Source organism: Hemicordylus capensis, chromosome 5 (genome assembly GCF_027244095.1).
Source record: "Hemicordylus capensis ecotype Gifberg chromosome 5, rHemCap1.1.pri, whole genome shotgun sequence".
NCBI classification, from domain to species: domain Eukaryota; kingdom Metazoa; phylum Chordata; class Lepidosauria; order Squamata; family Cordylidae; genus Hemicordylus; species Hemicordylus capensis.
The window spans coordinates 14,595,248-14,610,196 of record NC_069661.1 but is presented as its reverse complement, the minus strand read 5'-3'; the positions used below and the strand labels follow the sequence as shown (position 1 = coordinate 14,610,196).

The window sequence follows — 14,949 nt, the reverse complement described above, 5'->3', positions numbered from 1 at the left end:
AACTTGAGCGGGATCTAAAATGAACTGAGTGGACATCCCAAAACTTGTGAGCGTGCACACATGCACACGCCTTAGAGAGAACAGTGGGCATGACTCAAACGTGTTTAAAATTGCACTTTTTACAATGGGGAAACTCCATAGGTCATTCAAGTGTGAGAGCAACTTTGGTTACTAACTAACAAACACCTCCTGTGTGGTTTTTCCCACCTCCCTGCAGTGCTGCACTGAGGAGAACTAGAACAATAACAGAGCCCTGAGTCCTGGTATCATCTTTAAAGGCGCGCACACAGAGCGGGGAGAAGTGTCATCCTTCTTCACAAAGTTCTATGGCCAAAGTGACTCCTCCATGCACATTCCAAGATACTGTTGTACATGTTGTAGAATATTACATTTATAACCTGCTCTTTGGGAGGATTAAGCTTTTTGCCACCCATAGGCAGCCAAAGATCTGCTGCCACAGTGACAAGGGTTCCCCTTTACAAGTAAAGGGCTGGGGGGAGTTAGATCTTTTTTAAACTGCTGCTGTACAGCAGTGGCGGTGGTGAGAGCTCTGCGCATCCCCCAAACCATGACAGGTGAGGTTGGGTGCTGGAGGCAGCAGAGACAGTGAAAGAGCTCACACGGGTCGCCTTCCTTCCAAATGACACAGATTGGGTGATTTGGCCCATTTTAGGCCTCTGAGCACACGCGTGTGCACAGAGGCCTGAAATTGGCCCAATGTGTGTCATTTGGATGGAAGGTGACCCAGGCTATTGGCGCCCCTCCCAACTTGGTGTCCTAGATAGCCACCTAATTCACTTAATGGATGCACAAGCTCTGGTCTTCTATATTTATCCTATTTATCTGCTGCCTGATATGTGCATCTCTAGGTGGTGTACACAATTTAAAACATAACAAATATCAAACACAGTTAAAATAATTTCATAGGATTAAAAACAACGAAAGACTTTAAAATTAATTTCAGTTAAAAGCCTGAGGAAACAAGTGTGTCCCGAGGATCTTCCTAATAGCAAAAAGAGAAGGAGATGCTCTTATTTTGACAGGGAGCAAGATATAGTCTCTGGTCCCTTCCAGTTCTGTTCTTAAAGCTGCAGCTGGGGCACAGAGCACCAGAGGAGGAGGGGGTAAGGGCACTGCTCCAGCCGGTGAAGGGGTCACCTGGTACCCAGACAGTAAGGCTTGCCCTGACACTCTAGGGACTGAATGGTGTGCCAGTTCAAGTTTTTAACTCTGGATCTGGGAATGTAACCATGAGTTTTCCTGTAGAAAATAGTAGGGCAATGTCTGAGGATGATGGAAGTTGTAGTACAACAGCTGGCAACCCAAGTTTGAAAACCCCTGTGATAAGGCTGTGATGAAACTCAGACCTCCATCATCTTGAAGCAAGAGCATCACTCCACAAACATCTAACAGACCCTTGACCACTTCCCTCATCTTATCTGACACAGGAGAGAGGGACACATTGCATCTCACCACCCAGAGGGGAGGAGATTAGAATACTCTTTGAACTACGGACAAGTGTGAGACCCACAGTCGCCTGGACCCAGCTCATCCCCTCCATAAAGGCTTTAAAGCTAGAAGGCAAAGGCCTGGCCAGTGTTTACCTTCTTCCATTTGCAAATGGGTGTTCAACTGGAGAAGTGGTAGAGATTAACACTCTCTGAGCCAAGGACCTGCCTACTGATAGACCAAGGTAAAACTCAGTGCTAGTCAGTTAGTTAATGCTTTTGTGTTTTCTTTTGAATTCCTGTGTGCTTTTCTTTGCTTCCAGTTTCCCCCCAATTCCTTATTCTGTGTGCAACTCTTGGTTTCTTAATAAAGTTCATATATGTAGAAGTGGCTTCAGTCTGATTTCAAAGGTTCTGGAGGGTTACTTACAAAACTTGTTTTCAAGGTTTTCCCCCACTTGTTTTCAAAATAATATATTGTTGCCTAGACTTCCCATTGTGTGGACTCTGGCTGTACGGTGCCTGTAAGTCCCCAGCCAGACAATTCTAGGTTGTTGAAACCCTGTCTAAGCCTGGTCAGTGGCTTTAGATCAGTCTTCAACTGGTGGCAGCCAGACTACCTCGGAGGAGTGGTGTGCTCCTAGATTTGGGATCAGAGCAATCTCTCTATTGAGGAAAGATCCCAGGAAAGCATAGAGTCACCTCTGTTTCATCACAAATTCTCAGATGTTCTATACAGCAGGGCAGAACTTTGGTCTGAAGTGGGTGGTTTTTTGACTAATGTGGTATTGTTTGGTATAAGGGAAAATACTTCCTAACCCTAGTCCCACCCCCGTCCTCACTGAAGAAGAGGCATTAGGAGGAATGGTGGATTAGAAGATGCTTAAATTTCCCACGGGCTGCTAATTCTTCTCTACAACCCCACTTTCCAGTTATTTTAAAGATCTCCCCTCGTTGGGCTCTGAGCTGATGAAACCTGACTAAGGGGTGCTTCTGCATGAAGGGCTAAGCACACCGCTTTCCATCCTAGCTACAGACTCTCCATTGCAAATGTCCTTCATTGGTACTAAACAGGTGCAGCTGTATATGTACAAACTGTTTTAACAAATATAAATACCAAAATTGCTCAGGATAGTCAGTCTTATGAAAAGGCTTGCTCTTGTTGTCCAGCTCATGCTACATTATGAACAGCAGAGGTTTCATCATCACAAAATGCTGGTCTGTAACTGCAAAGGTGTCAAAGACCAGGCACTCTCACTGGTGGAGGATCTCCCTCAGTTCATGCTGGGCAGCTGGCATCATCCACTTCCCATTCAGTGAGCTCTAGAACAAACCACCATGGATGGGTGAGGGGAAGAGGAGAGAAATGTAGCATCACAGCTCTGGAGCTGATGTTTTCTGGCCTGATCCTTCCTTGCCCTTTAGATGGATGGGTTCTATTTCTTACTTAAAAATAAGAAAAGGCTTAGCTAAATAATATGTCTGTTTGGATAGAGAGAGAAGTCTGAGTGTTTGTCTTGGTCTGCTTAGCTAGCACAAAAGCAGCTATGCAGAGAAACTATTTACATACAGAAACACCCCCCCCATCCATTCACCTCTAGAGGTGAGATTAACCCTTTACTTCCTGTCTGGGATCACAAGTCTTTCTTAAAATTGCACTTTTTACAATGGGGAAACTCCATAGGTCAATGATCTTCGTTATTTTTCAAGTGAGGGCAACTCTGGTAAAAACAAATCTCCAGTGTGAGAGCCATTTCTTGCCTCCATGAAATGCTGTGCTTTCCCCAGCACTTGGGGGCCGTGGGGAGGCGACTGAACTCCTTAGCGCTGTGTGGGCTGGATACTGGGGGGGGGGTGAGGAGTGGAGACAAAGGAGGAGTGGGGCTGATGGGGAATGGGTGGCGGTTGGCCGAGCTGCAGGGCCTGGGTTAGCTTGGGGTGGTTGCTCCACTCAAAGGTTGGGCTTGGGAAGCATAATCCTTTGTGGGGACCTTTTTGGTGGGTGGGTGGGGAATCCAGTATTAGCATCTGAAGTAGAGTTGCCATGCCCCCCCCCCAAATTTCCAGGTTTCACCCGGATTTTAAGCATCTCACCCAGATTGCTCAGCCCCACCCAGATTTGCCTAGATTTCAGCTCTCTTTCTTCTTCTGTTTTTTAAAGAGCTAAGCTCTAGCCTTTGGAGAAGCGGAGTGATGGAGCAAAACGTGCAGCCACTCTTCTGCTCAAAAATTATTTTCAAGCCAATTTACATAATATGCAAATTCGGCACCCTGCATTTGGAAAGCCAGAATATGGCAACCCTACGCTGGTGCCCATAAAAAAAGGGTTAACCGCAGTGGGTAAAGCCCACTAGAAGGGCGCATAGTGTCCATTTTGTCCACTGTAGGTTCTGAAGCCAGAGTTGAGCGGGGCAGACGCTGGCAAGTTCTGGAGAGGGAGCTGGTCCTAAATGAAGATGCTTGGTAAGGAGGTTTCTCCTCACAACAACCCTGTGAAGTAGGTTAGGCTGAGAGAGACGTGACTGGCCCAGAGTCACCCAGCTAGTCTCATGGCTGAATGGGGATTTGGACTCTGGTCTTCCCGGTCCTAGTCCAGCACTCTAACCACTACACCACGCTGGCTCTCAATGCTTGACTAACAAGCAGAAGGTTGCCGGTTCGAATCCCCGCTGGCACTATATCGGGCAGTAGCGATATAAGAAGATGCTGAAAGGCATCATCTCATACTGCACGGGAGAAGGCAATGGTAAATGCCTCCTGTATTCTACCAAAGACAACCACAGGGCTCTGGGGGCGCCAGGAGTCAAAACTGACTTCACGACACACTTTACCATGAATAGGGAGGCCAGTAGCCTCTTAGGCAGCAACTCTCAAACTTCACATTCCCAGCACACCCAATCAGATGTTTGGAATTGTGTCTTCTAAAGAGGGACAGAAAAGCATTAGGAGCATCTGTAGGAAGTTATTGTGGCTGGATTTCTGGTGGGGTGTTTTACTACAGGTGAAACTTGGAAAATTAGAATATCGTGCAAAAGTCCATTAATTTCAGTAATGCAAATTAAAAGGTGAAACTGATATATGAGACAGACGCATTACATGCAAAACGAGATAAGTCAAGCCTTAATTTGTTATAATTGTGATGATCATGGCGTACAGCTCATGAAAACCCCAAATCCACAATCCCAGAAAATTAGAATATTACACAGAACCAAGAAGACAAGGATTGTAGAATAGAACAATATCGGACCTCTGAAAAGTATACAGTGTACTGTGCTTGATTGGCCAGCAAACTCGCCTGACCTGACCCCATAGAGAATCTATGGGGCATTGCCAAGAGAAGGATGAGAGACATGAGACCAAACAATGCAGAATTGCTGAAGGCCGCTAATGAAGCATCCTGGTCTTCCATAATACCTCATCAGTGCCACAGGCTGATAGCATCCATGCCACACCGCATTGAGGCAGTAATTGCTGCAAAAGGGGCCCAAACCAAGTACTGAATACATATGCATGCTTATACTTTTCAGAGGTCCGATATTCTATTCTACAATCCTTGTCTTCTTCGTTCCATGTAATATTCTAATTTTCTGGGATTGTGGATTTGGGGTTTTCATGAGCTGTACGCCATGATCATCACAATGATAACAAATTAAGGCCTGACTTATCTCGTTTTGCATGTAATGCGTCTGTCTCATATATCAGTTTCACTTTTTAATTTGCATTACTGAAATTAATGGACTTTTGCACGATATTCTAATTTTCCGAGTTTCACCTGTATACAGGGGGGATTTGGGACTTGGGAGAATGCAGATACTTCTGTTGGCATTGTGTCTCTGTTATACAAATAAGCTTTATTTCAAAAAGCCTCAATTCTGCATCCTCAGCATCTGTTGCTCCTGTGGGGTATGCTAACGTTGACATGAAATGATGACCCCTTCTAACACACACTTGCAAGATTAGTTTTTAGAGCTAATCCCCCCAGCATTAGTCAAAGCATCAAATTGCACTTGTGTAATATACACTTGTGTGAGTAATTGTGCAAACGACTGAAGCGGCTGACAAGTTCTTGCGGGGGTGGGGGGCTTCACTCCAATGCAGAGAACAGCGCTGAGTGCGTATCTTTGCCCAAAGCTTTCTTCCGCACATAGGAAGCAAGGTTGCTTATAGGCAATGGAGCTCTGTCTATGCTTTAGACTGAGCTTCCATGTTTGCAAGAAACTGCTGGATCTGAGCACGTGTGTTTCCCTAACCCATCTGCTCTCCTGCCACCGTATTTATGTTCACATCTATGACATCAAGCAGTATTTTCAACAGGGTACAACTTCACTTCTGTACAGTGCACACTGCCAAATCAGCTGACACTATCTATCTATCTATCCAGTTTGTATACCACCTTTCATAAATCATCCCAAGGCAGTTTACAAAAGTTAAAATACAATAAAACTCCACAGAAATCACATTTAAAACCTCAAAATCAGTTCAACAATAAAAACCATAAAACAGCCATAAAGAGACAAACAGAAGCAGGAAAGCTGAGATGGATGGCACAGCTTTTCCGCTCTCCAAAAGATCCCTGCGGCCTAATCCTTCTTTAGCCAGCCGTGCAAACAGTACAGAATTGAAGCACTTTATTCCTGCAATCACTTCAGCTGCTAAATGTGCCAAAATAAATGAATGTCTCACAGAATCGCAGAATGCCACCTTTAAAGTGGGTGCTCTGTTATACTCAACAATGGGAGAACAGATGTCCCTCTCCAGTTTAGCAAAGAATCCTTCCCTTGTGTTCCTCTTTAGATGGTGAGACCTTTGGGATAGGTGAGACCTTTGAGGTAGGTAAGGAGCTCCTTACCGGCTCATCCGCTACCCCATGTGAAAAACCTCCAGGTGAAAGATAGAAAAGGGCCTTCTGATCTCCACCATCTTCTCAGTGCAGGGATGGCCCAGTCGGAAAGGGACCCCATAACCCAGTGACAACCACTAGAAAGGAAAATGATGATGAATAGGAACAAAGTACACATCAATAACATAATCCAGAAACAGTTTACATCAGAAAGCGACCCTTTAAGTGGAAATTTCAAAGCCTCAATTGGGGCCTTGGACATGCAAAACAGATGTGTTTTATTTATTTATTTGACGTATTTGTGTGCCACCCAGAACCTACATCTCTTGGCTGTCCAGCAGAAAGCCAAATCATGCAACTGGCATCCCTTTTGGATCCTGCACCCTGCCTGCCTTTCTGCCTATTGCTGGCACCCAACATCCCGATTAAACAATAAACAAATGTTTCAGTTAGTGCCAACCAGTGTTCCCTGTAAGAGGCATTCCCAGATGTGACTGACTGGTTGATTAAGTGCCGTCAAGTCAGTGTTGACTCTTAGCGACCGCATAGATAGATTCTCTCCAGGATGATCTGTCTTCATTGTTGACTACAACTCCCATAATCCAAAGACCATTGCAGCTGGGAATTCTGGTAGTGGCAATCAACAACATCTGGGAATCTCCCTTACAGGGAACCTTGGTGCCAACCAGGAGTAGCCATTTCTTTAATTCATCAGTGTCCCTGTGAATCTAATGCAGGGCGGATTTTGTTGTTGCTCATGGACACTGATGCTGTCCTTGCATTTCTGAAGATCTGAGCTGACCCACCAATCACAGTACACTCCTCTTGTCATGTGACACAGTTTCCCCTGCCATTTAAAGGCAGCTGGGGGCTTTGTTTTGCTGAGTCACATTTAAGAGAGTTTGGAGGGAAGCTGACTTTGTGGGACTGCAAGGTGATTGCCAAATGGAGTTGGAGCCTGTGAGTCTTGGATTATCTCTCTTTGTGTGTCTGTGTGTGTTTTCTCCTGGAATGGGGGTAACTGGTATTGAGTCTGTCAAGCAAGCAAGTGTTATGGTATGGTACTGAAATGGCCTAGAAACTCTGAACAAGCAAATTGATAAACTTGTGCTTCTTGGAGAAAGGCTGATCCCTAGTTTATTTCTGTTGCCTCCTCTGATTTCTAGTCTGTGTGTGGAGATATCTTTATATGGCTATATAGTACCATAGGTGCACATAATACTCTAGCTGGAGAGTATAATTGTTAGAGAGAATGTAGTATAAATACTGGATGGAATAAAAAGACAGGCTTCTATTCCAGGGAAAATGGAATGCAAATCTTGCCTGTGAGAGAAATGCTATGAATGGTTATGACTTACAGTAACTTGCGATGCAGCAACGGAAGATCCTAGGTGTATTCTGGTTAGTAGCCTTAGTGAGGCTATATCTAGGCTGCTTTCTAAGCTTTTTCCTTCAAGGCAATCGGCTTGGACTGTGGTAATATGTAAAGAAGTAGTAAGTGGAATAAGAATTGAGCACACTTTTTTCTCTTTCTCCTCTCCAAATCCCCACTTCTAAACGGCTTCTTAAAAATGTGCTTGCTTGCACGTGATTACATGAATGAAAAAAATAACTAGCCTCTTCGTGAATGAGCCAGGAAGTTTTTCACACAGGGTTTTAAAAGCCCTTCAGCTTGCATCTGCTCCGCAATTTGCATATGGGGCAGACTTACCCCAAAGTCCCTGTGAGCTATTGGGGAGTGCTTCACCCACAATTCGCGTTTTTCATTGCGTGTTGGAGTGCAGCAGCCCGATTTATATCCGAGGTGGGGGGGGGGGATCCACTTTTTGCTTTGGGTTTTTGGGATAACTGAGTGAACAGTAAAGCCTGCTGTGTGGAGAACTCGCTGGGGGCTCCCAGGTTTGGGTCCCCAGATGTTGAACTGTAATTTGCATCATCCTTCAGCTGTTGCTGCTGGGCATGATGAGAGTTTGGCAACATCTGTGGGATCAAGTTGGAGAGCCCCTGAGCGATCCAAAAGAATAACCCACTAAAAAGCAGTGGGAGATGGATCAGGATCTGCTGGCAGCGTTCCAGGGGAATTACTGGCCTACAGCACAGGTTTGAATTGCTAAATGGCCCTGCTTGACTGGGTAGACAACAGCTTTAACATCTGGCCTCCTAAATCTTAATGTGCCTTGTGTGGTAAGGACAGCTTCCTAGCCCTTTTATCTGCATGCACTCTTGGGCTCGAATACTCTCAGCACCGAAAACTCTATTGACCATTAGGGAATAGAGATAGTGAGTAAAGGAATCCCCTCTTGTAACTCTCTCTGTCCTGATTCCCCTTTGTTAGATTGATAGTCTCAGGTTTCACAGCCACCTGAGAGACAGACTTCCGCCTTCTTTCTCCCTCCCTCCCTCCCTCTCCTGATGTAGGCTAGCAGCTAGGCATGTAGGCTTCCTATCTGATTTATTTCCTAAATAAACTACTGTACTGTACTTAGAACTGGAACTCCTTGTCTGCAGACAATATTTAAATTTAACACTAAACAATAAAATAAATGTTTGGCCTATGGCTGCAATAAAAGAACTTCTAATTAAAAAAATATGAATTAAACAATCTAACCCCTCTGAACTCTAACACAAAGAACGGTGGGAGCAGATTGCTTCCTCGTTTTCCAGACTTGGTTCTGCCTGCCTTGGGCAGGAGCGTTTCCAGACAGCAGGCTTTACTTTGGGGCTTTACTGAGAAGCTGCCCCCCAAAACTGACACACACAATGGATTTTTAAAAACCCAGATATAAATCCGGCTACACTCTTAACGCTGTGTGAAGTGTTCCCCAATCGCTTGAAAAACTTCCAGCTGATTCATAATGGGGAGGAGGAGAGGGAGCAACCTGCCCCAAATTTCTTGCTTGTGCCTTTTCACTGACAAAGCTGCTGCCTTGAGTTTCATTCTGACGTCTATCCAGAAGCACCTAGGACCAAGATTCATGGGCTCCATCTATCTTCCATACCACTTGTGGCTATGACTTTACAGAGCCCAGGGGTCATAAAGGTAAAAAGTGCCGTCGACTCCTGGTGCCCACAGAGCCCTGTGGTTTTGCTTTGGTAGAATACAGGAGGGGTTTACCATTGCCTCCTCCTGCGCAGTATGAGATGATGCCTTTCAGCATCTTCCTATATCACTGCTGCCCAATATAGGTGTTTCCCATAGTCTGGGAAACATTCCAGTGGGGATTCGAACCTGGCAACCTCTGGCTTGTTGTTCAGGTTCTTTCCCTGCTGTGCCATTAGGTGGCTCTCCAGAGGCCATAAGGACACTGGAAATACACTTGTGTCTCTTTCCTAAATCCTTCATGTACACTCTGACTGCCCACAGCAGACTAACCTGTCTAGTTTCCTTCCTTTTAGGGCCTCACCGCAACTGGCCTGAACATCCAGCCTGGACAGGGCTTTCAACTGAGGGGGTGGATCTTGCCAGATGCCAAACAGTAAGTTGACAAGGAGGGAGGAATGGCAAGGACAGATAGACCAATTCTAAGTTGCAGCAGATGGGAGATCGCTCATTACAGTGGTTCTAGAGAACTCTATAGAGTTCTTGGATAACTGGCTTTCTCCTAAAAAGCATTTGCTATGCCTGCATATTGGTAACTTTCCCAATCCCCAGCTAGCTGAGTAAAGGCATGTCTGAAGTGGTGCTTCCTCTATATTTAGCAAAGTAGAGGTCTTGCCTTTCTTTATCCCAGCAGAGTGTCTCTCTTGCTGGTGCCCCTCGACACCTTCTCGTTCTTAGATGGCTCCTGTCAAGGAGGGCTCATATTCGTTTTGTGGAAAGGGGATATAAACATCCTTAATAAGCTCAGCTTGGCAATTCGGTACGAGTCTCACAAGGCTTGATTTGGGGGCTCTGAGGCTGGAACTCCCAATGGCTTTCTCTCTGTTGAAAAAGCAACTGTAGGAGCACCCAGTGTGGATTGGGTGAAGAGCTTCAGCTCTCTGTTCCCGCATGGGTTCCCTAACTGAAATTGTCTCCTCCTAGAGCTCCTGTGTTTAGCTGTGGAGAGGGAAAGGTGGGTCTACAAATGAGCTCTGCCCCACATACCTGCCTCTTCTAGACATGGACTTCGCCACATTGGCGTGGCCTTCGGAGGCTTGTTTCTGTGTTCCTCTTAACACAGAAGCTAAACGTGGGGATGGGCTGCACTCCTGAAATGGGTCATGGAGCTGCTTCCACAGTGCATGTGGCTGGAAAATAATTTGCTGCCATGCATTTCGGAACATTTTCCTAAGATTCAGTGATGCTGGGGGAAATGGCTCTCGCATCCAGGGCCCAGTTATAGGTAGGCTGCATTGCAGGGTGCTTAGCTCCAAGAGTGGGCTTCAGCCCTCTTTACTAGCATTTTGTTAGGGTTGTACATTTTGTATTTTTTTCTGTTTTGTTTTTGGCCCAAATCCGAAACACCCCCATTTTGTTCTTTGTTTGAAATTGCAAAATCCGAATCGAAATGTTTTGAATTTTAAAAAATGGCCTGAGGGGGAAACTAGTGGGTGGGAGTTTTAGTGCCTGATGGGTGGAAACTACAACCCAAGTTTCAGAGGAATTGGGCAAAGGGCTGATTTTTGGTGGATTTTTGAAGTATAGGATTTTTCCCATAGGGAAGAATGGAGGTTTCAGCAAAAGTATAGCTTCATGTTGGGGGGGAAAGGGGTGGCCCAGAGCAGAGTAGGGTGGGTGGTAGTGTCCAGTAGGGGCAAGGAAGCTGCCAGAAGTATTTCAAAGGAATTGGGCAGAGGGCTGATTTTTAAAGATGTAATGGAGTTTGTGCGTCTGTAAAGGTCTTTCCCATAGGGAATGATGGACCTCCATAATTCCTGTCCCATAACTGCACTTGGGAGGCACCAGGGTGTCTCCGAGCAAGTGGTGGTGTAGAGCACATAGGGTGCCAACCAACCACATGGGTTGCTAACCCATGGGGTACTGGGTTCTGTTGTTTCTGAGATGTTTTGAGTGTAGATCCAGATTTTCTGGTAGCATATGAGAGTGGATTCATGGTTTGTGGTTGAAAATCTCATATGCTACCAGAGAATCTACACTCAGAACACCTCAGAAACAACACAACCCAGCACCCCATGGGTTAGCAACCCATGGGGTTGGTTGGCACCCTATGTGCACTACACCACCACTTGCTCCCAGCCACCCCAGTGCCCCCCAGGTGGAGTTATGGGTCTGCTCCATTATTCCGGGGGGGGGGAACCTTAAAGAAGCATAAACTTCAATAATTCCTAAGAAATCAGCCCTTTCCCCAATTCCTTTGGAATCTGGGTGGCAGCAGGCACCCATTGGGGCACTACCACCTGAACCACTCTTCTGCCCCCAAAGCCTCCTTTCTACCCTGAATCCACCCCAAATAACATCAATATCAGCAGAGCTGTGGAAGAAAATCAGGCAGATTTCCAAAGGTCATGCACATCCACATCCCCCTGCCCGAAATGCAATTGATCTACACACAACAGTGTGAACCAACAACAATGAAATGCACACTGCCCCACTGGCCAATGAGGGTAAATGCACACTGCCCCACTGGCCAATGAGGGTAAAATTTACCCTTAAATTTGCTTAAAAGGAATAAAGAGGCAATTGCCAGCAGATCAGCTAATGCTTTCGCTTGCCAATCTGTGGGCTGGAAATTCAAACAGATGTCAAAACTCAAAATGGAGACTGAAGGAGAAAGACTTTTTGCGATTGCAAAATGGAGTTCCAAAACAGCTGAAACAACAAAATGTTTTGTATCCGAAACAGGGACGTTTTGTTTTGGCTACAAAATTTTCTGTTTTGAGCATTGGGTGTTTTGTTTTGGCTACAAAACAGCCGAAATGGCCTGTTTTGTGCACAAAACGTTTTGTATTCAAAATGAAACGCACATCCCTACATTTTGGTAAGGCAAGCAAGGAGAAAGGAATGCTTTCTCAACCAAGTTGTGCAGAGAGGTAGCACTTCTCTGGAAAAGGCTGGCCGGAGGGACAAGAACAAAAAGGCTGCAGGACATTTTGTGAAGGAGAATGGGAAATCTCAATGAACGAGGTCTTCTCCCTGCTTCAGTTCTCTCAAAGTGTATGTGTATGTGTGTACGTACACAACCCTTCTACCTTGACTCACAGGTGTTCTAGGTAGTTTTGATCTAGGGCCCAGGCCCATAGCCTCCCCACATTCTGATAACAGAACTTGTTCATGCTCTGGAGAGGAATCCAGCATTCTCTTCCAGTTCTTGAAGCCATTTATCGCCAGTGCACTCTTGTTCTATCTGGTGTGCTTTAGCCAAGGGTGGTGTTGTGAGGATTCTACCAGGACTGGATCCTTGGCCCACAGTACTATCTTCATGTTCAAATTTCTCTCCCTTGCACAACTGCTACTTGTGGCTGCCTTGCCACTGTGTGAGATTTGCTGCCTCGCTAGTACATGTCAAGGCAGATGCTTCTGCCAGATTCCTTGCAGTCATGAGGACTGGTATCTTGCTCTTCAAACCAGCATGGGACATTCTATTTGTGTAGAATGTAAGTGGGGCTGGGAGGACTGCGTCGCTTATGTGGTGCAGTTAAGCTTTTATGGTGCATTCATGCATGTATCCATGTCCATCCTTGCAGTTTTATTGTAGATCTTGGCAAAGACTCTGATAACCTGGTGCTTCGCTTCAATTTGCGCTTAGCTGGGCTTGTGGATACGCACGCCATTGTTTGCAACTCCAAGCAAGATGGGATGTGGGGGCAAGAAGAGGAAAGAGCGCGCTTCCCTATCGAAAAAGGGGAGAAAATCAAGGTGAGGGTTTTGCGGTGGATGGAGTGATTTCTCAGCTCAGACTCATGGGGTGTATAAGTGGAGATCTCCCTTGGGTTCTATATAGGGCAACCTGCTTTGAGGTGGTCCTTTCATGAGACAAGGTGGAGCAATCCTCTGCTGCAATTGGTGCCCTAGGTCTGTGCTAGTGGAAACTGCATGTGACATATACTGTTTAGCTGCTTTCTTGCATAATGCATAACATGTTGGCATGATATGAACCTATCAACTAAGCCCACTGATTTAGTTTGCCTTGAACTGTTAACATGGGGATCTTGCATCAGAGAAGAAAATACTCTTGAATGCCATTGGGTATGCGGATGAGTGTCCAGCATACCAGATTTCCGCATAATTCCTTCTCGCAGGTGCTCTTCACCTTTGGTACTTCTGAGTTGAAGGTGAAAGTGGAAGAACCTCTACCTTTCAAGGGGATTGAAGTGGAAGAAGCCTTTGATCTGATGAAACTGGAAGAAGCTTACTTGAGAGAACTTAATCCACCAGGTGCTCGCATAATCTTTGACCAGAACCGATGGGAACTGGAGTTTGTCTTTCCCAACCGACTGGGCCTAAAATCCATCCAGTATCTCTCATATCAGGGAGACTTCAAATTCCAAGGCCTCAAGTTCCTCTGATCTTGTCTTTCCTCTAATCTCACCACGTAGCTGAATAAATGCAAGTGTGTTCTTCAAACCATCTACTGAACGTTCTCCTTAAATTTGTTTTGCATATAGTTCTGATTCTGCTTGCTTTTGAAAGGAGAACTGCCCTCTAAGGAATCTCTCAGCCAGGGCTTTCCAGAGGCAAAATGGCCCTGGACCCTTTCTCTTGCATGTGTGCTGTGATTCTGAAATCTCCTGGTATGAATCAACCTTGCCTAAGATGCAGCTTCCAGAGGGGAAATCTTGTAGCTGTGCATCATCTGAAATGGACACTGATTGGCAAAAAGGTCTAGGGCCTCTGCTTTTGCACAAGTTATCAAGGTGTAAACCCAAGAATCTCCTGAACTACCTACTGCTGACCTCAGTGGGCACTCCATATGAGGGAAGCCTGGTCCAAAATCCTCCCAGAGGTGGCTGATATACTGGCACAGTAAGAGCAGTATAGTTAAAAATTGTTTCATCATTCTACCACTACAAGCCCTGAACATACTATTGGTCATAAAATTAAAACCATTTGTCCAAACCAGCCTGACGATATACATATGTCAACTAGGTGACGAGAGACACCAACGCTCCAAATTTGCTGTAGATATATTGAAAAATGGCCAAGATGCAGCATTTTAAATGTCTGCTCTTAAAAAGAGGGAGTTGATGGACTGGCTTTCTTGCTATCTGAGTTCATCCACACAGTCAAAAACTCTGTTCTACTGGGGTTTGGGAGCTATGTGCGCCTAATTTTTGGTTGTGAGGAAGCACAGCAGGAAGAAAACCAAAAATTGGGAGCACACACAGCTCCCAAACCCTGGTAAAGCGCAGTTTTTGACTATGTGAATGACCTCAATGTATCTCTTTAGATTGGGGTTTCCCAACCTGGGGTATTCCAGATGTTGTTGAACTACAACTCCCATCACCATCACCCCCAGCTACAATTCATTGTGGCTGAGGATGATGGGAATTGTAGTTCAGTAACATCTGGAGTACCGCAGGTTGGGAACCCCATTGAATGTGTTTTTCAAAATCTCAGGTATATGCTGACACATAATCAGCATTTTGCCCTGTAGTGGGGACTCCTGAGGCTGATTGGAGATAAATAACTTAAACTCGCCATAACGGGGTAAAATAAACTAAGGTTACTTTTTGTGGATTTTGCCCACTCTGGGTTCTGAAACTGTAAAGGGCACATGC

The 14,949-nt window shown here is 45.5% G+C and overlaps 1 protein-coding gene across 1 annotated transcript; it reads left to right on the top strand.

Moving 5' to 3' along the window:
- Positions 1 to 7,111: 7,111 nt before the first annotated feature.
- On the top strand, positions 7,112 to 13,799 carry LOC128325925 (16 kDa beta-galactoside-binding lectin-like). The gene is made up of 4 exons (XM_053251843.1): positions 7,112 to 7,248; positions 9,685 to 9,764; positions 12,916 to 13,087; positions 13,471 to 13,799. The coding sequence occupies exons 1-4, from the start codon at positions 7,234 to 7,236 to the stop codon at positions 13,735 to 13,737; spliced, it is 534 nt and encodes a 177-aa protein (XP_053107818.1). The 5' UTR covers positions 7,112 to 7,233; the 3' UTR covers positions 13,738 to 13,799.
- Positions 13,800 to 14,949: the final 1,150 nt, after the last annotated feature.